Below are 24,420 nucleotides of genomic sequence, written 5' to 3'. Positions count from 1 at the left end.
CAAACCAAATCTGAAATCAGAAATGATTGCTTTGTTTTTTGTTATTGAATGTGATGCAATTTTAAAGACCTGACTTCCAACATCAAGTCTATCTACATTGCTCCACCACACCAAAATCACCCCCCAAAAAACCAACACATCAGACTAGCATGCTAGCTAAACTCTACCACTCATCATATGATGAATGACCTCAGCTGTACTTCATTTATTCAACAGACAAACAGAAAAAATAAAAAAACTGAAGTAAAAAAAAATCAAATCTGGTGTGGCAAATATATTTTAGCCTATATTGACTCTAGCTAACCAGGAATTGGTTTATAAAACACATACTGACACTGTTAATAAGCTGATAACATTACAGTGTAATGTAAAATTAATAATTGGATTAACAAAAACAAATGCTGCATAAAAATCAACATAGTATAGTTTACAACACTACAAAGGACATGTTGGTGACGCCCTTGTAGAGCAAAACCACTGACGCAGTAACATTACCTGTAAAAACATTTCACTGCCACTTGGCCAGGAGTGGACGAGTGCTTGCAGACGAGTCCTCATCTTTCATACAAACGTGGGGGTATTCCACCAGTATATATAAGACCAGTTTAGCTCAGACGTGTGACAAACAGAGTTCATTTCAAAGGATTGTAAAATAGCTGAAATATGTAGAATGTTATAACACAGAATATATCGGTACTTTTAACACATTTGCTTTACTAATAATAGCCTAATAAAAATATAAACATTTGCATATTTAAAGTTTCGAACCTGAGTATATGAGAAAATAGAAGAAACCCACAGCCAGTATATATAAATGAACTGCAGCTAAACTCTGATTATCATTTACATTATGTTTGGACATACCTATATATTGTATATACAGTTTGTATATAAGGAGTTTTTTAAGCTTCATAGCTTGCTCTCGAGAGTCACATTGTCTTTTTCTTGAACGACCATCATCTTTGGGCTGAAGGAAGAACAACACTCAGTGTATAAATGCTCAATCAAAAATCTCTTTATTCCATACAACAATTTGAGCATTACAGACGTCCAGACGGGACGTCTAAGTGACGGCCTTGGCTTCCTGTTTTATCTCCTCCTGATGAGATGGGGCAGAAAAACTCTACAGTATGTTTTGTTCTCTTTGTAATCAGAAAAGGAAGGCCATGATTCTACACAAACAGCATTTCTTATAACTCAGCAGTATAATGCATCATAAAACAGTGTAATGATTTCACAATCTTTAATCAAAGGCATAATGTGGCCTATGGCCGTATAATGATTCAACAATTATCTGATTAGAAGAATAAGGTGGATAAGATGGTGTAATACTCTCACAGGTAAGATGGTGTAGCTTCACCTTCTGTCTCTTCTGCTGAGGTCGGGATTTTTAGAAAGGGGAAGAAAAGACATTTGTTGTTTATATATGACTACACCTGACACTGTTCAGTGATTTAAGAGTAAAATTATGAAGCCACTACACACTGTGTAGATGTGTATGCCTGCTGACCTTTGACCTGCCGGGCCAGAAGACGTGGTCCTGCCAGTCCGATACCCAGTGCACCAACTGGAGCTGTGGTCAAGATGGCTAACACCGCTAATGTTAGCACGTCCAAACCAAACTTAATTAAGGCCTCATCCCCTTCCTCCCTCGCCATGTCTAGTGCCTTGGAGCCAATGGCAGCCTAGCACATACAGACATAAATAACTGCTCAGTTGAAGTGCAGATTAACAATGAAGGCGTGTATCATTAAAATCACAGAGGTGGTTTTAAGGGAAACAACGGTACTTTTTAGTTTTTAGTCGTAACTGAGGAAGATGTATAGGCCCTTGGGTTTCATGACTAATGACAAACTACAACATGTTTGTGTGATTATCGTAGTAATTTAGGTTTTAGAAGTCAATAAAGAGAATTCAGGAGCCATGTAGGTAGTTCTAATCAAGTCAATATAGTGATTTCAGTGGTTTATAAAACACAAGATTTGTGTGGATAATTTTAGTGGCTGTTCTGAACACCAGTGGTATTTTAGGAGTGTTAAGAGACTTTATGGATCCTGTAGAAGTTTCTGGATAAGGCTGAAGTGTTTCTAGTTCTGGATTTATAAAGTCAGATAAAGACAGTTTTGTCAAATGAAAATCTTCTAGCAGTCTAATATCAGGTTTACACACTCACAGACCTGCACAGTAGCTTTAGGCAGCCAGGCCACAGAAATGAAGAGCTTCTCTTTTAAGTTGAATCCTCCATAATGAACCAACAGGAAGGTGACAAGTAGACGGATCACCAGACCAATAAGAATGCAGGCCATACCCAGACCTAAGGGCATAGACACAACAACAAAGAGGAAACCAATATCTTAAATTGATTGAAGCTGTGAAATGTTTTGCTCCGCAGGTTAAAGCTCTTTGATTACTGGGCCCACTGGGCTCCTAGTAACTGAGAACAAAATCTAGACCCAAATGGAGCAAAGTCTAACTGAAATATGCATTAATATAATGTTCTTACCCACAGTACTTGGGCTGAGTGCTTTAATCGTGATCTCAGCTCCAATCAGACCAAAGAGAAGTGGCTGAAATACATCCCATGACCGACTCACCATTTCTGCTACTGGTGCCTGATTGCAAAGTTAGAGATACCTGGATTAACCACATTCCATGGTGTCATTAAAAATGATGTTGATTTAGGGTAAACATGGCAAAATCCAAGGGACGGGATGCAGGTTAAAGTGATCCTGATATATGTTACCTTTTCAGTCTTCCAGCCCAGTGCAGCCAGGAAAGCCAGCACCAGTGTACAGAGACTTCCAGCTCCAGCAGCACCAATAACATTACTGAAGAAGACTGAAAATGTGGACAGACCCAGCAACATGAGGGTCCTCCTCAAGACCAGATCCTCCTGCGATCAGACACAAGATATTAAAGACACATTTTATGAACAATTAAAAAAAGGAAAAATCATATTAATATAAAAATAATGTCAAACCTGGTCATTGCTGGGGAAGCAGCACAAGAACATTCCCAGGATCATACCAGCTACGATGCCTCCCACCACCTCCAGCAGACCCTTCAGTATGTTCATCCATGTAGAACCTGCAGGACAAACACAACCAGACCATGTAGACTAGAAAAAGAATAAACTGAACAGCACAGGACAAAAACATTTTGTCTGACCTGTAGAGAAGGCGATTCCCAAACAAGTAGAGAATCCTGTTATAGCGAGAATAACATCAAAGCTTCCAGCAGCAAGCAGGAGGGTGGGGATTCCCTGAAGAACAACACACAGTGACATTAGATCTTTAAATGCTCTTGACCCTTTGGAAGTTTTTGAGTTGGTGAAGCTTAACTATTAGTTAATCCTAAAGGACCCTTGAGCTCTTTTGGGTCATTAGTAGTGTCGCTTTCATTTAAATAAACTTCAAGTGTTTTAAGGCTTTCAGAAGTAGCTGTAACAGCTACTACTAAGTAGCTGAAGGGATTCTACTGTCAGGAGTTGTGTGGAGGTGAGGAAGAAATTTATTATGATGAGCGGATGAAACAGGACATGAAACGGAGGGCTGGCTGAACTGAAAAGATTGAACTGGCTGGCTGGACTGGAAACACGTATGGCGTAGACAACATCAACATCAATGACATGACACAGGCTGAATAATGAGTGATTAGAGACAGGTGAGTGAACAGCTGAACATATGATACTAATCATATCATATCATATGTTCATATCATAATCTGAACTAATGATAAATGGGAAGAGAACTAGAACATAATGCACAGAGTAAGGCTAACACAATAAAACGGGAAGTAGAACACGCAGAGGATAAACAATGAACATGAACTGAAAATACCGGGTCAACGGCCCAGGAACCTGATATCTACTTGTGTATTACAAGCTTATGAATTAATTTGGAGGGATAACTGATAAGGTTTACAAATCCTTTAGAAGGGTATTGTTACTGAATCACTATCCTATTAAAAGCTTTAAGGGATGCTCCTGACACCCCTGCACCACCCATCACTTTCTCTCAAGACCAGGTTCAGATGCAAATGAGGAGACTCCACTCAAGCAAGTCTGCTGGACCAGACAAAGTTAGTCCCTGCATCCTCAAGGCCTGTGCCCCCCAGCTTTGTGGAGTCTTCCATAAACTGTTCATGCTGAGTCTGAGTCTGCAGAGGGTCCCAGTGCTGTGGAAGATATCATGCCTCGTCCCTGTACCAAAGACACAACGTCCCAGTGGCCGCCAGGATTACAGGCCTGTGGGACTGACCTCCCACATCATGAAGACCCTGGAAAGGCTCATCCTGGACCTGCTCCGACCCATAGTCAGACCACATCTGGATCCTCTTCAGTTAGCTTACCAGCCCCGTCTTGGAACTGAGGACGCCATCATCTACCTGCTTAATCGTGTCTACACCCATCTGGACCAGCCGGTGAGCACTGTGAGGGTCATGTTTTTTGACTTTTCCAGCGCTTTCAACACCATCAGGCCGACCCTCCTGAGAATTAAGTTAGCAGCGATGCAGGTGGATGCTTCTCTGGTGTCCTGGATTGTTGATTACCTGACAGGAAGACCACAATATGTGCCTCTTCCACAGGGTGTCTGACAAGGTATTCAGCAACACAGTGACTGTCCTCTCTCCCTTCCTCTTCACCCTCTACACCACAGACTTCAGCCACTGCACAGAGTCCTGCCACCTTCAGAAGTTTTCTGATGACTCTGCGGTGGTTGGATGCATCAGCAGGGATGATGAGACAGAGTACCGGGCTGTGGTCGACTCCTTTGTCACGTGGTGTGAGCAGAATCATCTGCAGCTCAACGTGGCAAAGACCAAGGAATTGATCATGGACAACAGGAAGACCAGGAAACACTTGACCCCTGTTTCAATCCAGGGGGTCAATGTTGACATTGTGGAGGACTATAAATACCTTGGAGCACACATTGACAATAAACTGGACTGGGCTAAAAACACCACAGCACTTTACAGAAAGGGCCAGAGTCGTCTCTATTTTTTGAGGCGACTGAGGTCCTTCAACATCTGCCAGAAAATGTTAAGGATTCTTCTACGAGTCTGTTGTGGCCAGTGTGATCTTCTATGCTGTTGCATGCTGGGGGAGCAGGCTGAGGGTCGCAGATGCCAACAGACTCGATAAACTGATCCGTAAGGCCAGTAATGTTGTGGGGATGGAGCTGGACTCCCTTAAGGTGGTGTCGGAGAGGCGGATGCTGTCCAAGATAAAGACAATGTTGGATAAAACCTCACACCCACTCATGCTGGTCAATCACAGGAGCACGTTCAGTGAGAGACTGAGAGTACCGAAAAGCACCACTGAACGACACAGGAAATCATTCCTCCCTGTGGCAATCTCCCTGTACAACTCATCCACTTAACACACTGTATACTGCAACAGCTACACCCTTCTTGCACACGCTCTTCTTCTTATCCAGCTATTTATCAATAAGTGACTAATACCTTATTGATAAGTGATCAATAAGGGATCAATAAAGTATTCTGATTCTGCTTAAGCTTGTAACTTTGTAGAAGGTATTAAGGACCACAGTGGGTGTCCTAGAGGTCACTGTGGGCCCTTGTAAAGGGGCAAGGACACAATTAGGAAGCTTAGCAATCACTGAGAATGTGTTGACGGAGCTATAGCCATTACAGGAGTTCTAGACTCCTGTAATAGCTGTTATTTTTAGGTTATACTTGCTCTGCATAAGCCTACACACATGTTGTGTCATTTCTATAGACTCATCTCAGGCTCATGTCTTTCTCCACCTATATGCTGCCCCTTGTCGCAGGATGAACCTTTCATCAGTCAAATGTGGTGATGATAGTAACGGGTGATAATTTACCTTCTCCACTCCATATCCTTCTCTCTGCAGGAGCAGCATTGAAGGAAAAACAACTGATGGAGAAACGGCAGCCAGTACAAAACTGCACAAACACATACACCACAGATACAGTGAGTGTCACTTTACTTACTTTGAATCAGTCATACAGAAAGAAATAGCTGCAATTAACATGCAGAAACCACCTGTTTAAAGTCTGTTTAAAGAGATTACAGCATGTCAACTAAAGTATTGACTAAGACCATTATGTGTGTAGACAAATTACCCCAGTATGAAACCCCAAACCCATGGCAGACCCAGCAGGAAGTGAGAGACCACAGCAGCAATGCAGGCTTCCACCATACAGGGTCCAAGTGCAACACGTACACACACTGCTTTCAGTCGACGTAAAGCCTGCATGCAAACACAGATTTAAGAGACTGCATTAGAATTTCTGTGTGTAACTACCAGCATGTAATTGTATAGCTTTATATTTAATTGTACATCTACCTCAGGGTTGAGGCCCAGACCAGCTCTGGTAAGGATGATGGACAAGGCGATGTTCCTCAGAGCTGCAGACCAGCGAGTGTCAATGAAGATGGCGTCCGTTATGTAAGGAACGTTACGCAATAGCAGACCCGCCAGCAGCATACCTACACACACACACACACACACACACACACACACACACAAGTTTGTACAGGCTTGCTGTAGTTGTAAGGACCATAACTAACATAATGTGTGGTAGCACTTTGTGATATGGCCTGTGACTGAGGGTGTGATCCAAAGATCATTTCATTGTATTTTATTTGAAATTGCAATGTACGTCTAAGTATCTACATATACTAACTGATAGAGACTGTACATAGAATAAGGGGACAATAATTCAAGTTTTGCTGACATGAAATAATAAGCAGTGAAGATTTTCAAGTAATTTAGTGGAAGAAGTTTGTATGTATGAAGTACTGTTAGGGATGCAGGTTGTATGCAGGTTCTATTATGCATTATTTTGGTGTGTATCATGGATGTTCCAATATTCAAATGTCCATTTATGTCACATATGAGGACTGTTCTCCTTTTCCTTCTTATAAGAAAATAAAATAGCATGGAACACTGAATAGCAAAGGCCCATGTGATAAAACTGAGCCAAGTCAAACTTGACTTTTTCTTTCATAACCACCAACCACAACTTTCAAATGGACTACTAAAGAACTTTAGTAAAATTACAAAAAAAGCAAAATGTGTGGCAGCTTTTGTGCTTTTCACACAGCCGCTACATAACATTGCTTACACCCCTGAAAGTAGAACATATTTATAATGCAAAAAATTGACTGAAATCGATTGGATGAATTGATGGAGAATGGGTCATTCTCAAAGAGAGAAATCCCAGCACCCCCTAGTGTTCTAGCTGCATAATTGCAGCTAGAACTCAGCGCTCGAGTATAAACGCTGGGAACTTGCATGGACTACACCGTAGGCTCTACATACATTTAACACAGGAAGTATTTATTAAGTTTTACATAACCTCTATTAATCTGGATTAGACTACAAGACAATAAGTTACTGGGCCGTACCAAGCAGTGGAGGAAAGGGGGGTAGTGTGGGCAGCTGGATCATTCCCACCAGCTTCCCTCCCAGCACGGAGCAGATGAAGAGGATGATGATGCCGAACAGGTTCCCTCCAGGTAAACACTCTCTTCCTGTGATGGACCAGACGACTCCGAACAGCAGAGCAAACAAACAGACTGCAAGCAGATGTAACATCCCATTAAGAATCAGTTTGTCTGTTTCTCTGACAGGACACATTTACACAGTGCTGCTGGTCAGGTAGAGTATTTAATGAAGACACATAGTTGAGGATTTTACCTTATACAAACACACAGACATCATGAGTGTTCGTTACCTTTGGTGATGAGCAGGTTGATGATTCCCCGAGGTCGAGGACATCTGTCCTTCAGACTGATACAGGGCGCGCAGCAGGAGGAGTCAGATGATGGCGTCTTCATCTGTTCATTAGATGTTTTTCAGTTTCTGATATTCATCTAATATATATAATCAGGTCTTAATCACTATGTCACACTTGCTTAGATACTAGTTGGCGACAACATAGCAACCAGTGATCGCTAGGGAAAAAGTGTATTCCTGACAAGCTGGTGAGTGGTTGCTGGAGGTTGTCCACTGTTGCTAGGTGAAATCAGTTGTAAAGATGTAAATTATACCACCCTGGAGGTCTCCTGTTACCTGCTTTGGTCACAACAACAGATTGCTGCAGACACCAGTAGTTTGCATAGAAGACGCCAGCTTGTCTCAGCTATTGCCAAATGTAGAACATTTGTCTGTCAAGAAAAGCATTTCCATTTTTGCTGCAACCTACAACTTGCAACTTATTTCACCTAGAGACAGCTAGCAACCACTGACCAGCTGTTCGGGAAACTTTTATACCGGCCTTTCTCTCGATCAGAGCAGCATAGCATAGTATTCAGCAATAAATTTCACAGTGTCTGCCAGCAACCACTCACCAGCCAGATGGTGAATATTCGTTTTTCCCTAGCAACTAACTGTTTCTAGGACATCGCCAACCAGTCTCTACACTTGTGTGACTGAGCCCTTACAGGACACAATGCCTAAACCACAAACTTCATTATCATTAACATTCATGAGAACTTTAAACCCTCAACTACAACCAGGTTGCTGAGGTTTCATTAGAGTGAGGTTGTGTTCGATCCATCTGTAATTGCTAAAAGAGCACAGATTCAGTAACTATAAGGTGTTACCTTTCAAATTAAGTGTCTTATATGAATTTTGTCCTTGGAATTCTTATGTTATAACATTTGGAAAGGAAAAATCCCAGTAAATGGGTAGAAACTGCCTTAATAACAACAATGCATGGTCTTTTTTTTTGGTTGTATGCATGCTGGGCCTTCCCCGTGGTCTCCTTCACTCTGACTCCAAAGTGTTTTTTACACATATTTTCACATGTAGAGTAGAGCCCACTGCCCAGAGGTTAGCTGCAGTGCTCATGTGTCCACCTACATTCAGTCTAAACCTTAAAAATTACAGATGTTTTCTATAAATAGACGGACTTTCTCAGAGCTCAGAGGTGAATCACACTCACCGTGGTCGTGTCGTCCGGCTCCTCCGTCTTCCTCCGGGGCATGACGGTGATCTCTCTGTCCTCTTGACCAGCCTGAACTTTACTCCCTACCTTTACCAGAAACGTGCATGTGTTCAAAAGTGAGAGAGAGAGAGAATGGGTTTAGAGACATGGGCTGTAGGGTTTTGTCCTTTGTCCTCTTCAGCCAAACCTCTTGAAGCAGGTGAATTTCAATGGTTGACGAATTACTAAGGCCCTAAAAGTTACTGTTTGCTACTTATGTTTTCCTCAATACTTTCCATATTTTCCTTAAAAGTTGGCAAAGGACTGCTGATTTAGACATGCAGGACTTTGTTCGTGTTCAGAGATCATTTTAAAAATAGTAATCATGTTATTATAACATTTAAGTGATGAGGTAAACACAAAAAAATAGGAAAACTAACAAAACAAATAAAGGGAAATAAAACTGGTATGGAAGAACCACTAAAATCAGAGCACTGAAAAATACTTGAAAGCTGATTTCAAAAAGACAATCAGTAAAAGACCATAAATGATTCAATCACAGCAAAATACCAATAATTCTGTGAGCCTTATCTCCTCAGGCTGGTCATTTCAAAGCTGGAAAGCCCTGATGGAAAAATTTATGGTCACCCTTTAGATATATAACAAGCCTCATCTTTGGAGAATCGGAAGGTGCCAACAAGCTCATAACATATGGTGTCAACTCTCTTCTGTATGTCACATAAATCTTAAAAATCCATCCATTCTTTAAACCACCACCCATAAACCAAATACCACAAAGTTGCTTTTGCAGTTTTTGAGTCATGCTTTAAAAGTCCGACCGGTACAAGCCCAACCACCTCATTCCTGCAGGTTACTACAATCACTGCAAAAGTGGCAAAAGCACTAGCGCACGCAGGCTTTCACATGAAAACAGTCACACAACGATAAAAAAAGAAACACAAATAATGGCATGAAGCTGTTGTATTATTAACTGCAATAGCCGGTCGGTTCCATGGGAAGCCGATGGGTAAAGAGATCAGTTTTTATTGCATTACGTCGTGGAAGAGAAATTCAATTGTTCAAGCCATGTTTCCGAGCCATGGGGAGCTGTCGTGTCGTCCATGTTTTCTATAGTCATTGGATCGTACCAATGACAATGGACGTAAACATGGACGACGCGACAGCTCCCCAAAAATGAAGCCAAAACGTCTCTATCACCCCCTGGTGTCTGGCTGCAGTATAGGTCATAAACCCCGCCTCCTCCATGTTAGCAGATGGGACTGGGGTCAGACTAAAATAAATTTATTCTCCTCAGATAATTTTTTTCCAAAGATTCTTTCTTTTGTTATCAATAGTTCTCATCATGCTGATTAATGTCCAAGGGGTCTCCTTTCCCATAAGTTTGATTCTAATTCCTACCGCGGTGACGTTAAATTGGGGTGAAACGTCATCATAGCAGCTTTGACTGACAGCTGCAGTCACAGACAAACTTACATACCTCTGTTCGGGAATAGCAGATAGAGTGTAGGCTCTGAGAGGAGGGCCAGCGTTTATGTTACAAAACCACGACCGACTGTTTTAACCTGACAGCCTGAGGTGTTCTTCAGTAAACTGGACCCGAGGCCCTTTTTCAGTAAGTTACACATGTTTGTAAGCTAATCCGTAACTACCGTCCTTAGCTAGGTCCTGAGACCTAGCTAGCTATGATGAGCACTCGACTGTCGGGAAACTTGTTTTGTAAAGTTTGTTTAGCTAACCCGTGCAGGTGAATGAATTTACCCTGACTAAAGAAATCAAGAGAAAAGCCCCAGGCTGCTCAGTCACTAATTATTGTTACTGTTCTTTTATTACAAGTATTATACTGTAAAATCAACAGGCTGCACTCTGCATCAGCTCCTGTGCAGAGCTGAATATAATCCGATATTTAATATATTAAATATCTTCAAACAGCAGCATGTTTTCAGTCTCTTCCCACATCTTTAAAGACATTAACACAATTTTTTTAAAAGCTTGTACTTCAGTAACTCCTCATAATCAGTAACTATGGATTGAACTTTAGAACTGAAAAAAATGTAAGAGAAGAGCTTCAGATCCTGAATGTGTACGGACAGAGACGGATCAGCTTTATTTCAGATTTGAGAGATAAACTTTATATTTCAGTTTTAGCTGATCAAGCTTGCTGCTGTTGTTTAGCACGACATCCGCTGGTTTCCTCTTTCTGGCGCAAAGTGGGCGATAAACAAACAAGAGAGATGATCAGCTGATCTTGAGCAGTTTCATGATTGAAGTAGCAACAGGAGAGGGAGGGGAGAGAATGAGAGAAGAACAGGCAGCTGACAGTGTAAAGATAACTCCAGCTTTGTGTCTTTTTTATTTTCATTGTAGCTGAGGTCTGGGACGAATCGCGTTCCTTTTTCCCTCAATACGGATGTATTGTAATTGATCCAGCCGAGCTTAATCATGACCAATTGGCTAATCCACCACCTTTCATTGCTTATACCGTTACAAAAACAAACAAACAAATCTAAAAATGAAAAATCACTATTGGCCCACCGGGCAAATGGCCAGTCCAGCTATCCGGTCAGCTGGTGAGTAACAGGCATCTCTGAAAATGTTAGAGCACTTATGCAAATATGTGATGTCTTGATAAATCGAGTAGATATTTGAAGTTTACACAGCACCATTCTCACATGAAAATATCTTGAAAGTTTATTTTGTGACCCAGAAAGAGTAATATTTCAAACTCAGCCACTCTGCATTCCTGTGTTTGAGTGTTGGACGAAATGGATTCTGGGATATTGCATTTCATCATTTCGAGCTGATTGGAGACCAAAACAGCCAATCAGATTTTTTTGCATCCAAGTCTGTGATTGGCTGGTTTTGTGGCACAAATATAACGGTGTGCAGAAAGAGTTGAGCAAGTTGAGAGTTGAGAAATGTTGCGAGCACAAGCACCACATTGCGAGTGAGCGCAAATGCAAAAACTGAGCGAGAGGGGCTGCTGTTGTGTGTGTGTATCGATAATAGCAAACACTGAAATACATTTTTTGCACGCAGCAATGAAATTTGTTCACTCAAATTTAGCTTTTCTTTGCTCAAAATAAATTTCTCCTCAAAATGCAACACTTGCACCTGCAAACATTTTTTTTACATGTGCTCAAATTTTTTTTTGTGTGCGCTCAGAATAGTGGCACAAAACTAACGCCATATATCTGTACATGTTAGAGCAATAAAGTAACTACCACTGCAGTGGTCAGAAACTCTAAATCTGTTAATTGATTTATGATCTGTCGTTGCCATACATTGGTCCACTGTGACATGTTATAGCGTTACTGCTCCGGCCTTCATTCACTTTATATGGTTAAAATGACACAAAGTGTTGTCAACCTACTGTATTTCAAATGTCACACATTGTGTGTGTGTTTGTTTAGTGCATATATGGCAGACATAGTTTATGATTTACTATCATTAGTCTTAGATCCTCTGCCCTCTTTTCTCAAACAGAGGTATCCATCTGATCATCAGCCAGTCAGCATTTCAAGTTCCAGGTCAATGACTCCTGCTCATTTGGCAGCTCTGCTTTGAGTGGCTGTTGGTTTTTGGCATCTGCATTCCTCATATTCATAGTTAATAGTTAAGTCTGGCTTTGAGGCTACACTGCTCAGTCAGGTCTTACAGTTGCTATTAACATTAATGTATTACCCTGTAATCAATAATATTTTATACATTTTACGCATTTTACGTGTTAAGTAAAGCAGTTTCACCCCGGTTCTTTTCTATTCCTCGGGCATCCAGAGACGGCACCGGACTCAGTAGTCATTTCACAAAAACCTTTATTCATCTTCAGTTATGCATGCATCTTCTAGAAGGAGAGACCGGTGTCCCTCTGCAGATCTTCACTTCTTTGTTTGTTACAACCAGTTTTATAGAAGCGACCCCATCACAAAACCCACATGTTGTGTTGTAAACTCTGTGTTTGTGTATGTAAGCGCGAGCACGTGAGGGCCTATGTGTGCGCATACCTGTGTGTTTATGTGAGTGCATGTGAATGTGCGTCGTAACAGTTAAAGCACTGTGTCTCTGTGTCTGTGACTTCCTGGCGGTCATAAAAGTAATTTCCCCTCACCCAAGCTACGCCAAATTATTCTACACAACATACAAAACACAGTTAACATATTACAAGCACTGAGACCCCCACTCTGCATCCACTAGGCCAGGGGTCAGCAACCTTTAAAAACAGCATAAGAAGGTGTTCTAGTTTTCTTGTTTCCTCTTATGTTTTGGAAAAGTGTATAGGCAGCAGGAATTTGAGTCAGGTCTTGGTTTTTCTTGATGATGTCACTCTTTTCTCAGCTACACTTGAGAACCATGAGGAACGATCGCTGAAGGTCCTCCATAGGATGAAAGAATTTACTTTAAAGCTGTCGCCAGAGAAATGTCAGTTCTTCGGGACATCTGTCCAATATCTCGGCCGTGTTGTATCATCAGAAGGGGTCAAAACAGATCCAGCTGCCCTCACTACCCGGCCAAGACCAGCTAACATCAAGTAGCTTAAGTCTTTCCTTGGGTTCACTGGATATTACAGGAGGTTTATAAAAGACTATTCCAAGCTTGCAACACCCTTAATCACTTAAGCGCTGGTTGCCTCCCACTGAAGAGAAAATCCAGTCTGTCTGGCAGAAACCGCAAGGTTTCTACAAGTGCGGATCTCAAAAAGCCTTTTCATGAAAAATGGACCCCAACCTCTGAAGATACTTTTAAGACATTGATTCACAAGCTCACACAACAGCTCCTGTTCTTGGGTTTGCAGATCCAAAGAAACATTATATTGTGCACACCGATGCAAGCGCCCACGTTCTCGGTGCAGCCTTATAACAAGAACAGGAGAGCAAGTTAAGAGTCATTGCCTATGCCAGTAGGGGTCTCTCCAAGTCCCAGCAAAGGTACCCTGCACACAAGCTTGACTTCCTGTCTGTCAAGTGGACTGTCACCCAGAACGTTTTCCGCTATCTCTGTGGAGCAAAATTTACAGTGATGACAGACAATAATCCACTCACATACGTTTTAACATCTGCAAAGTTGGACGCAGTAGGCCATCGCTGGTTGGCCGTACTTTCCACTTTTCATTTTGATATTGAGTATAGCGCTGGGAAGAACAACCAAGATGCAGATGGGCTGTTGAGACGTCCGTATCTGCATGCCTGTGATATATCTGATCAGAGTTCTAATGATGAGGAAAATGGCATTGAAGGCTTTACTGCACAACTCTTGCGCCGCAACAAAGAGCCTGATTTTCCAACTGAGGCGGTAAAGGCAGTATGCAAGAGACATGAGTATTCTTCAACTCTTGAGGAGGAGGCAGCAGTACCATCGTCTGCACGAGTACAATGTTTGGCTATTGGAGGCTCTGCAATACCAGCAGATTCCTGTCAAACTGATGTAGCTGGGCCATGCCCCTGCTGCAGATGTCTCTTTCCGATTGGCTACGTGAACAGAAATTAGATCTGGAGAGCTGAGAGAGTCTTGCAGAAAGCTACCAGTTAGCCATTGAGCACAGTCAAAAGAGTGCTTTGCGAATCAAACAAAGGTTTGACAGTAAAGTGCGGGAATCCACCCTTGCCAAGGAAAATAGAGTTGTTTTGAGGACTGTTGCCATCAGGGGTAAGCACAAAATCGCTGATCGGTGGAGCCGAACCGTGTCCACTGTAATCAGACAGATTCAGGACTCTCCTGTTTCTGTTGTGGTGCCTGAAGGAACAGATGGGCCTGAAAGAGTGCTACACAGAGACCGGCTCTTGCCTTGTCGGTATCTCCCACCCACTGTGGAAGAGACAGCATCCAAAGCAACACGGTCTAAACCTGCAAACTCACCAGCAGTTGATTTAGCTGGGAATGATTGTTCAGAAACCGGCAATGATTAGAGCACTGCCATTCTCTGCCCTATCATAACCCTAATGTATTACCAAATGGACCCAAAGAAGACGACCAGATTGCGACCACAAAAAGACTGGCTGGAGTAAAAGTCCACAAAACGTCAGCTACCGGAGACATTTTGGGACAACTTGTTCAGACTCACCCTGTTGAATCAGTCTCAAAAGATTCTCCTTCACCTTATGATGTTTCCACTCAGGTCATTGAAGAAGTTAGGAACAGGAAGTTACTTGTTGGACTATTTAACCATATCCTACATTTATAGTGCACAAAAGTTACAAAATTGAACTCATCTCCTTCTGCAGTACCAGCTAATACCAGGTACGATCAGTTTGCATGACAGCAGGAGGAGCTGTGGCTTAGCTGGTCAAAGCGCCTGTCTAGTAAACAGGAGATCCTGGGTTCAAATCCCAGCAGTGCCTTCCTGTTACCTTTGGAAACCATCTTCTTCACAGTGTTGATTGCATTCTTAATCTTGGAGTTAGGAAATCTTTGAAAGTCTGTGTATGTGCTGAGTTATCCACCTCACGGTACTCTTGAAAGCTTCAAAAACTTCTTTTCACCTCATCCAAGAAGATTCGTCAGTTCTAGAACAAATGCTGGAGGGTCCCAGGCATTAAACCCCTACTGGAGCTTCTGAGGGTTGTTCACCCGATATTGATGTCTTGGGCATGTCTAAATTTTCATTATATCCTCTTCTTAGAAATGAAGGACAGAAAGCATAACTCCCAATGCTTCCCCGCCATCAGCACTCGTTAATGAAATGTAATGGCATTGGTAGGGAGGCAAGGCACTGCTGGGATTTGAACCCAGGATCTCCTGTTTACGAGACAGGTGCTTTGGCCAGCTAAGCCACAGCGCCTTGAGCTGTGTTCCTCTGGCTACTGTCCAACAGCTGGTGGGGAAAAATGTCAGCAACCCATTCAAAACTGTGTCTGCAGAGGTTCTGATTTACTTGGTTTTCCCTTCCCTGAAGGAGGCACTGTAGCTTAGCCGGTCAAAGCACCTGCCTTGTAAACAGGAGATCCTGGGTTCAAATCCCAGCAGTGCCTGTTGAGCTGTTTCAAAATAAGAGAATCTGTGTAGGCAAGCTTTCCTTAATGTCAAAATAGAAGAAAGTAAGTTGTTGAATCTCAAGTGTGGAGGCACTAAAGATTTAGCAAAGGACACCCCAACAGCTGTGCTCCACATGCAGGTGAAAAGATTCCATACTCAAAGTGTACTAAAACATCAAACTGCCCAACTGTAACAACAGATGTAAACGTACCAATATAGAAACTGGCTGAGGCAGGGTTATATTAAGCTTTTGTCCCAAAAGTATTGTCAAGATTCTGCAAATCATTAGAGTTACTCATAAGAGAAGGTACGACTGTTAGGTGTTGTGTTAAAATAAATGCCGTAGTGTTCTCTATTAAAAACAGCATAAGAAGGTGTTCTAGTTTTCTTGTTTCCTCTTATGTTTTGGAAAAGTGTATAGGCAGCAGGAATTTGAGTCAGGTCTTGGTTTTTCTTGATGATGTCACTCTTTTCTCAGCTACACTTGAGAACCATGAGGAACGATCGCTGAAGGTCCTCCATAGGATGAAAGAATTTACTTTAAAGCTGTCGCCAGAGAAATGTCAGTTCTTGGGACATCTGTCCAATATCTCGCCGTGTTGTATCATCAGAAGGGGTCAAAACAGATCCAGCTGCCCTCACTACCCGGCCAAGACCAGCTAACATCAAGTAGCTTAAGTCTTTCCTTGGGTTCACTGGATATTACAGGAGGTTTATAAAAGACTATTCCAAGCTTGCAACACCCTTAATCACTTAAGCGCTGGTTGCCTCCCACTGAAGAGAAAATCCAGTCTGTCTGGCAGAAACCGCAAGGTTTCTACAAGTGCGGATCTCAAAAAGCCTTTTCATGAAAAATGGACCCCAACCTCTGAAGATACTTTTAAGACATTGATTCACAAGCTCACACAACAGCTCCTGTTCTTGGGTTTGCAGATCCAAAGAAACATTATATTGTGCACACCGATGCAAGCGCCACGTTCTCGGTGCAGCCTTATAACAAGAACAGGAGAGCAAGTTAAGAGTCATTGCCTATGCCAGTAGAGGTCTCTCCAAGTCCCAGCAAAGGTACCCTGCACACAAGCTTGACTTCCTGTCTGTCAAGTGGACTGTCACCCAGAACGTTTTCCGCTATCTCTGTGGAGCAAAATTTACAGTGATGACAGACAATAATCCACTCACATACGTTTTAACATCTGCAAAGTTGGACGCAGTAGGGCATCGCTGGTTGGCCGTACTTTCCACTTTTCATTTTGATATTGAGTATAGCGCTGGGAAGAACAACCAAGATGCAGATGGGCTGTTGAGACATCCGTATCTGCATGCCTGTGATATATCTGATCAGAGTTCTAATGATGAGGAAAATGGCATTGAAGGCTTTACTGCACAACTCTTGCGCCGCAACAAAGAGCCTGATTTTCCAACTGAGGCGGTAAAGGCAGTATGCAAGAGACATGAGTATTCTTCAACTCTTGAGGAGGAGGCAGCAGTACCATCGTCTGCACGAGTACAATGTTTGGCTATTGGAGGCTCTGCAATACCAGCAGATTCCTGTCAAACTGATGTAGCTGGGCCATGCCCCTGCTGCAGATGTCTCTTTCCGATTGGCTACGTGAACAGAAATTAGATCTGGAGAGCTGAGAGAGTCTTGCAGAAAGCTACCAGTTAGCCATTGAGCACAGTCAAAAGAGTGCTTTGCGAATCAAACAAAGGTTTGACAGTAAAGTGCGGGAATCCACCCTTGCCAAGGAAAATAGAGTTGTTTTGAGGACTGTTGCCATCAGGGGTAAGCACAAAATCGCTGATCGGTGGAGCCGAACCGTGTCCACTGTAATCAGACAGATTCAGGACTCTCCTGTTTCTGTTGTGGTGCCTGAAGGAACAGATGGGCCTGAAAGAGTGCTACACAGAGACCGGCTCTTGCCTTGTCGGTATCTCCCACCCACTGTGGAAGAGACAGCATCCAAAGCAACACGGTCTAAACCTGCAAACTCACCAGCAGTTGATTTAGCTGGGAATGATTGTTCAGAAACCGGCAATGATTAGAGCACTGCCATTCTCTCCCCTATCATAACCCTAATGTATTACCAAATGGACCCAAAGAAGACGACCAGATTGCGACCACAAAAGACTGGCTGGAGTAAAAGTCCACAAAACGTCAGCTACCGGAGACATTTTGGGACAACTTGTTCAGACTCACCCTGTTGAATCAGTCTCAAAAGATTCTCCTTCACCTTATGATGTTTCCACTCAGGTCATTGAAGAAGTTAGGAACAGGAAGTTACTTGTTGGACTATTTAACCATATCCTACATTTATAGTGCACAAAAGTTACAAAATTGAACTCATCTCCTTCTGCAGTACCAGCTAATACCAGGTACGATCAGTTTGCATGACAGCAGGAGGCGCTGTGGCTTAGCTGGTCAAAGCGCCTGTCTAGTAAACAGGAGATCCTGGGTTCAAATCCCAGCAGTGCCTTCCTGTTACCTTTGGAAACCATCTTCTTCACAGTGTTGATTGCATTCTTAATCTTGGAGTTAGGAAATCTTTGAAAGTCTGTGTATGTGCTGAGTTATCCACCTCACGGTACTCTTGAAAGCTTCAAAAACTTCTTTTCACCTCATCCAAGAAGATTCGTCAGTTCTAGAACAAATGCTGAGGGTCCCAGGCATTAAACCCCTACTGGAGCTTCTGAGGGTTGTTCACCCGATATTGATGTCTTGGGCATGTCTAAATTTTCATTATATCCTCTTCTTAGAAATGAAGGACAGAAAGCATAACTCCCAATGCTTCCCGCCATCAGCACTCGTTAATGAAATGTAATGGCATTGGTAGGGAGGCAAGGCACTGCTGGGATTTGAACCCAGGATCTCCTGTTTACGAGACAGGTGCTTTGGCCAGCTAAGCCACAGCGCCTTGAGCTGTGTTCCTCTGGCTACTGTCCAACAGCTGGTGGGGAAAAATGTCAGCAACCCATTCAAAACTGTGTCTGCAGAGGTTCTGATTTACTTGGTTTTCCCTTCCCTGAAGGAGGCACTGTAGCTTAGCCGGTCAAAGCACCTGTCTTGTAAACAGGAGATCTTGGGTTCAAATCCCAGCAGTGCCTGTTGAGCTGTTTCAAAATAAGAGAATCTGTGTAGGCAAGCTTTCCTTAATGTCAAAATAGAAGAAAGTAAGTTGTTGAATCTCAAGTGTGAAGGCACTAAAGATTTAGCAAAGGACACCCCAACAGCTGTGCTCCACATGCAGGTGAAAAGATTCCATACTCAAAGTGTACTAAAACATCAAACTGCCCAACTGTAACAACAGATGTAAACGGACCAATATAGAAACTGGCTGAGGCAGGGTTATATTAAGCTTTTGTCCCAAAAGTATTGTCAAGATTCTGCAAATCATTAGAGTTACTCATAAGAGAAGGTACGACTGTTAGGTGTTGTGTTAAAATAAATGCCGTAGTGTTCTCTATTAAAAACAGCATAAGAAGGTGTTCTAGTTTTCTTGTTTCCTCTTATGTTTTGGAAAAGTGTATAGGCAGCAGGAATTTGAGTCAGGTCTTGGTTTTTCTTGATGATGTCACTCTTTTCTCAGCTACACTTGAGAACCATGAGGAACGATCGCTGAAGGTCCTCCATAGGATGAAAGAATTTACTTTAAAGCTGTCGCCAGAGAAATGTCAGTTCTTCGGGACATCTGTCCAATATCTCGGCCGTGTTGTATCATCAGAAGGGGTCAAAACAGATCCAGCTGCCCTCACTACCGGCCAAGACCAGCTAACATCAAGTAGCTTAAGTCTTTCCTTGGGTTCACTGGATATTACAGGAGGTTTATAAAAGACTATTCCAAGCTTGCAACACCCCTTAATCACTTAAGCGCTGGTTGCCTCCCACTGAAGAGAAAATCCAGTCTGTCTGGCAGAAACCGCAAGGTTTCTACAAGTGCGGATCTCAAAAAGCCTTTTCATGAAAAATGGACCCCAACCTCTGAAGATACTTTTAAGACATTGATTCACAAGCTCACACAACAGCTCCTGTTCTTGGGTTTGCAGATCCAAAGAAACATTATATTGTGCACACCGATGCAAGCGCCCACGTTCTCGGTGCAGCCTTATAACAAGAACAGGAGAGCAAGTTAAGAGTCATTGCCTATGCCAGTAGAGGTCTCTCCAAGTCCGAGCAAAGGTACCCTGCACACAAGCTTGACTTCCTATCTGTCAAGTGGACTGTCACCCAGAACGTTTTCCGCTATCTCTGTGGAGCAAAATTTACAGTGATGACAGACAATAATCCACTCACATACGTTTTAACATCTGCAAAGTTGGATTTAGTAGGCCATCGCTGGTTGGCCGTACTTTCCACTTTTCATTTTGATATTGAGTATAGCGCTGGGAAGAACAACCAAGATGCAGATGGGCTGTTGAGACGTCCGTATCTGCATGCCTGTGATATATCTGATCAGAGTTCTAATGATGAGGAAAATGGCATTGAAGGCTTTACTGCACAACTCTTGCGCCGCAACAAAGAGCCTGATTTTCCAACTGAGGCGATAAAGGCAGTATGCAAGAGACATGAGTATTCTTCAACTCTTGAGGAGGAGGCAGCAGTACCATCGTCTGCACGAGTACAATGTTTGGCTATTGGAGGCTCTGCAATACCAGCAGATTCCTGTCAAACTGATGTAGCTGGGCCATGCCCCTACTGCAGATGTCTCTTTCCGATTGGCTACGTGAACAGAAATTAGATCTGGAGAGCTGAGAGAGTCTTGCAGAAAGCTACCAGTTAGCCATTGAGCACAGTCAAAAGAGTGCTTTGCGAATCAAACAAAGGTTTGACAGTAAAGTGCGGAATCCACCCTGCCAAGGAAAATAGAGTTGTTTTGAGGACTGTTGCCATCAGGGGTAAGCACAAAATCGCTGATCGGTGGAGCCGAACCGTGTCCACTGTAATCAGACAGATTCAGGACTCTCCTGTTTCTGTTGTGGTGCCTGAAGGAACAGATGGGCCTGAAAGAGTGCTACACAGAGACCGGCTCTTGCCTTGTCGGTATCTCCCACCCACTGTGGAAGAGACAGCATCCAAAGCAACACGGTCTAAACCTGCAAACTCACCAGCAGTTGATTTAGCTGGGAATGATTGTTCAGAAACCGGCAATGATTAGAGCACTGCCATTCTCTGCCCTATCATAACCCTAATGTATTACCAAATGGACCCAAAGAAGACGACCAGATTGCGACCACAAAAAGACTGGCTGGAGTAAAAGTCCACAAAACGTCAGCTACCGGAGACATTTTGGGACAACTTGTTCAGACTCACCCTGTTGAATCAGTCTCAAAAGATTCTCCTTCACCTTATGATGTTTCCACTCAGGTCATTGAAGAAGTTAGGAACAGGAAGTTACTTGTTGGACTATTTAACCATATCCTACATTTATAGTGCACAAAAGTTACAAAATTGAACTCATCTCCTTCTGCAGTACCAGCTAATACCAGGTACGATCAGTTTGCATGACAGCAGGAGGCGCTGTGGCTTAGCTGGTCAAAGCGCCTGTCTAGTAAACAGGAGATCCTGGGTTCAAATCCCAGCAGTGCCTTCCTGTTACCTTTGGAAACCATCTTCTTCACAGTGTTGATTGCATTCTTAATCTTGGAGTTAGGAAATCTTTGAAAGTCTGTGTATGTGCTGAGTTATCCACCTCACGGTACTCTTGAAAGCTTCAAAACTTCTTTTCACCTCATCCAAGAAGATTCGTCAGTTCTAGAACAAATGCTGGAGGGTCCCAGGCATTAAACCCCTACTGGAGCTTCTGAGGGTTGTTCACCCGATATTGATGTCTTGGGCATGTCTAAATTTTCATTATATCCTCTTCTTAGAAATGAAGGACAGAAAGCATAACTCCCAATGCTTCCCGCCATCAGCACTCGTTAATGAAATGTAATGGCATTGGTAGGGAGGCAAGGCACTGCTGGGATTTGAACCCAGGATCTCCTGTTTACGAGACAGGTGCTTTGGCCAGCTAAGCCACAGCGCCTTGAGCTGTGTTCCTCTGGCTACTGTCCAACAGCTGGTGGGGAAAAATGTCAGCAACCCATTCAAAACTGTGTCTGCAGAGGTTCTGATTTACTTGGTTTTTCCTTCCCTGAAGGAGGCACTGTAGCTTAGCCGGTCAAAGCACCTGCCTTGTAAACAGGAGATCCTGGGTTCAAATCCCAGCAGTGCCTGTTGAGCTGTTTCAAAATAAGAGAATCTGTGTAGGCAAGCTTTCCTTAATGTCAAAATAGAAGAAAGTAAGTTGTTGAATCTCAAGTGTGGAGGCACTAAAGATTTAGCAAAGGACACCCCAACAGCTGTGCTCCACATGCAGGTGAAAAGATTCCATACTCAAAGTGTACTAAAACATCAAACTGCCCAACTGTAACAACAGATGTAAACGTACCAATATAGAAACTGGCTGAGGCAGGGTTATATTAAGCTTTTGTCCCAAAAGTATTGTCAAGATTCTGCAAATCATTAGAGTTACTCATAAGAGAAGGTACGACTGTTAGGTGTTGTGTTAAAATAAATGCCGTAGTGTTCTCTATTAAAAACAGCATAAGAAGGTGTTCTAGTTTTCTTGTTTCCTCTTATGTTTTGGAAAAGTGTATAGGCAGCAGGAATTTGAGTCAGGTCTTGGTTTTTCTTGATGATGTCACTCTTTTCTCAGCTACACTTGAGAACCATGAGGAACGATCGCTGAAGGTCCTCCATAGGATGAAAGAATTTACTTTAAAGCTGTCGCCAGAGAAATGTCAGTTCTTCGGGACATCTGTCCAATATCTCGGCCGTGTTGTATCATCAGAAGGGGTCAAAACAGATCCAGCTGCCCTCACTACCCGGCCAAGACCAGCTAACATCAAGTAGCTTAAGTCTTTCCTTGGGTTCACTGGATATTACAGGAGGTTTATAAAAGACTATTCCAAGCTTGCAACACCCCTTAATCACTTAAGCGCTGGTTGCCTCCCACTGAAGAGAAAATCCAGTCTGTCTGGCAGAAACCGCAAGGTTTCTACAAGTGCGGATCTCAAAAAGCCTTTTCATGAAAAATGGACCCCAACCTCTGAAGATACTTTTAAGACATTGATTCACAAGCTCACACAACAGCTCCTGTTCTTGGGTTTGCAGATCCAAAGAAACATTATATTGTGCACACCGATGCAAGCGCCCACGTTCTCGGTGCAGCCTTATAACAAGAACAGGAGAGCAAGTTAAGAGTCATTGCCTATGCCAGTAGAGGTCTCTCCAAGTCCCAGCAAAGGTACCCTGCACACAAGCTTGACTTCCTGTCTGTCAAGTGGACTGTCACCCAGAACGTTTTCCGCTATCTCTGTGGAGCAAAATTTACAGTGATGACAGACAATAATCCACTCACATACGTTTTAACATCTGCAAAGTTGGACGAGTAGGGCATCGCTGGTTGGCCGTATTTTCCACTTTTCATTTTGATATTGAGTATAGCGCTGGGAAGAACAACCAAGATGCAGATGGGCTGTTGAGACGTCCGTATCTGCATGCCTGTGATATATCTGATCAGAGTTCTAATGATGAGGAAAATGGCATTGAAGGCTTTACTGCACAACTCTTGCGCCGCAACAAAAGCCTGATTTTCCAACTGAGGCGGTAAAGGCAGTATGCAAGAGACATGAGTATTCTTCAACTCTTGAGGAGGAGGCAGCAGTACCATCGTCTGCACGAGTACAATGTTTGGCTATTGGAGGCTCTGCAATACCAGCAGATTCCTGTCAAACTGATGTAGCTGGGCCATGCCCCTGCTGCAGATGTCTCTTTCCGATTGGCTACGTGAACAGAAATTAGATCTGGAGAGCTGAGAGAGTCTTGCAGAAAGCTACCAGTTAGCCATTGAGCACAGTCAAAAGAGTGCTTTTATGAATCAAACAAAGGTTTGACAGTAAAGTGCGGGAATCCACCCTTGCCAAGGAAAATAGAGTTGTTTTGAGGACTGTTGCCATCAGGGGTAAGCACAAAATCGCTGATCGGTGGAGCCGAACCGTGTCCACTGTAATCAGACAGATTCAGGACTCTCCTGTTTCTGTTGTGGTGCCTGAAGGAACAGATGGGCCTGAAAGAGTGCTACACAGAGACCGGCTCTTGCCTTGTCGGTATCTCCCACCCACTGTGGAAGAGACAGCATCCAAAGCAACACGGTCTAAACCTGCAAACTCACCAGCAGTTGATTTAGCTGGGAATGATTGTTCAGAAACCGGCAATGATTAGAGCACTGCCATTCTCTCCCTATCATAACCCTAATGTATTACCAAATGGACCCAAAGAAGACGCACAGATTGCGACCACAAAAGACTGGCTGGAGTAAAAGTCCACAAAACGTCAGCTACCGGAGACATTTTGGGACAACTTGTTCAGACTCACCCTGTTGAATCAGTCTCAAAAGATTCTCCTTCACCTTATGATGTTTCCACTCAGGTCATTGAAGAAGTTAGGAACAGGAAGTTACTTGTTGGACTATTTAA

At 43.0% G+C, this 24,420-nt stretch overlaps 1 protein-coding gene and 9 non-coding genes across 11 annotated transcripts; 6 read left to right on the top strand and 4 right to left on the bottom strand.

The window, feature by feature from the left end:
- Positions 1-999: 999 nt before the first annotated feature.
- Positions 1,000-9,050, bottom strand: LOC116317720 (sodium/hydrogen exchanger 9B2-like). Of its 2 annotated transcripts, none has more exons than XM_039608244.1 (13): positions 8,938-9,050; positions 7,726-7,828; positions 7,397-7,567; positions 6,333-6,475; positions 6,109-6,236; positions 5,847-5,928; positions 3,169-3,262; positions 2,981-3,087; positions 2,744-2,893; positions 2,504-2,612; positions 2,178-2,314; positions 1,511-1,685; positions 1,000-1,375 (listed from the first exon to the last, which is right to left on the bottom strand). In XM_039608244.1, exons 1-13 carry the CDS (start codon positions 8,977-8,979, stop codon positions 1,335-1,337), a joined length of 1,482 nt encoding a protein of 493 aa, XP_039464178.1. In that variant the 5' UTR covers positions 8,980-9,050; the 3' UTR covers positions 1,000-1,334. The 2 variants fall into 2 exon arrangements, with proteins under 2 accessions (XP_039464178.1, XP_039464179.1); XM_039608245.1 differs by having other exon boundaries at positions 1,000-1,372.
- A 6,148-nt stretch (positions 9,051-15,198) lies between these two features.
- trnat-agu lies at positions 15,199-15,272 on the top strand. The gene has a single exon. It is a non-coding gene; the product is annotated as a tRNA-Thr (tRNA).
- Positions 15,273-15,638: 366 nt separating this feature from the next.
- On the bottom strand, positions 15,639-15,712 carry trnat-cgu. Its single transcript has one exon. It is a non-coding gene; the product is annotated as a tRNA-Thr (tRNA).
- A 116-nt stretch (positions 15,713-15,828) lies between these two features.
- trnat-ugu lies at positions 15,829-15,902 on the top strand. The gene has a single exon. It is a non-coding gene; the product is annotated as a tRNA-Thr (tRNA).
- Positions 15,903-18,306: 2,404 nt separating this feature from the next.
- trnat-agu lies at positions 18,307-18,380 on the top strand. The gene has a single exon. It is a non-coding gene; the product is annotated as a tRNA-Thr (tRNA).
- A 364-nt stretch (positions 18,381-18,744) lies between these two features.
- Positions 18,745-18,818, bottom strand: trnat-cgu. The gene has a single exon. It is a non-coding gene; the product is annotated as a tRNA-Thr (tRNA).
- Positions 18,819-18,934: 116 nt separating this feature from the next.
- Positions 18,935-19,008, top strand: trnat-ugu. Its single transcript has one exon. It is a non-coding gene; the product is annotated as a tRNA-Thr (tRNA).
- Positions 19,009-21,414: 2,406 nt separating this feature from the next.
- Positions 21,415-21,488, top strand: trnat-agu. Its single transcript has one exon. It is a non-coding gene; the product is annotated as a tRNA-Thr (tRNA).
- Positions 21,489-21,852: 364 nt separating this feature from the next.
- On the bottom strand, positions 21,853-21,926 carry trnat-cgu. Its single transcript has one exon. It is a non-coding gene; the product is annotated as a tRNA-Thr (tRNA).
- Positions 21,927-22,042: 116 nt separating this feature from the next.
- On the top strand, positions 22,043-22,116 carry trnat-ugu. Its single transcript has one exon. It is a non-coding gene; the product is annotated as a tRNA-Thr (tRNA).
- The last annotated feature ends 2,304 nt before the right edge of the window (positions 22,117-24,420 follow it).

The sequence above is a fragment of the Oreochromis aureus genome, linkage group 3, assembly GCF_013358895.1.
Source record: "Oreochromis aureus strain Israel breed Guangdong linkage group 3, ZZ_aureus, whole genome shotgun sequence".
Classification (NCBI taxonomy): Eukaryota; Metazoa; Chordata; class Actinopteri; order Cichliformes; family Cichlidae; genus Oreochromis; species Oreochromis aureus.
Note: the sequence above shows the minus strand (reverse complement) of the source record. Positions and strands in the feature narration are given on the sequence as shown.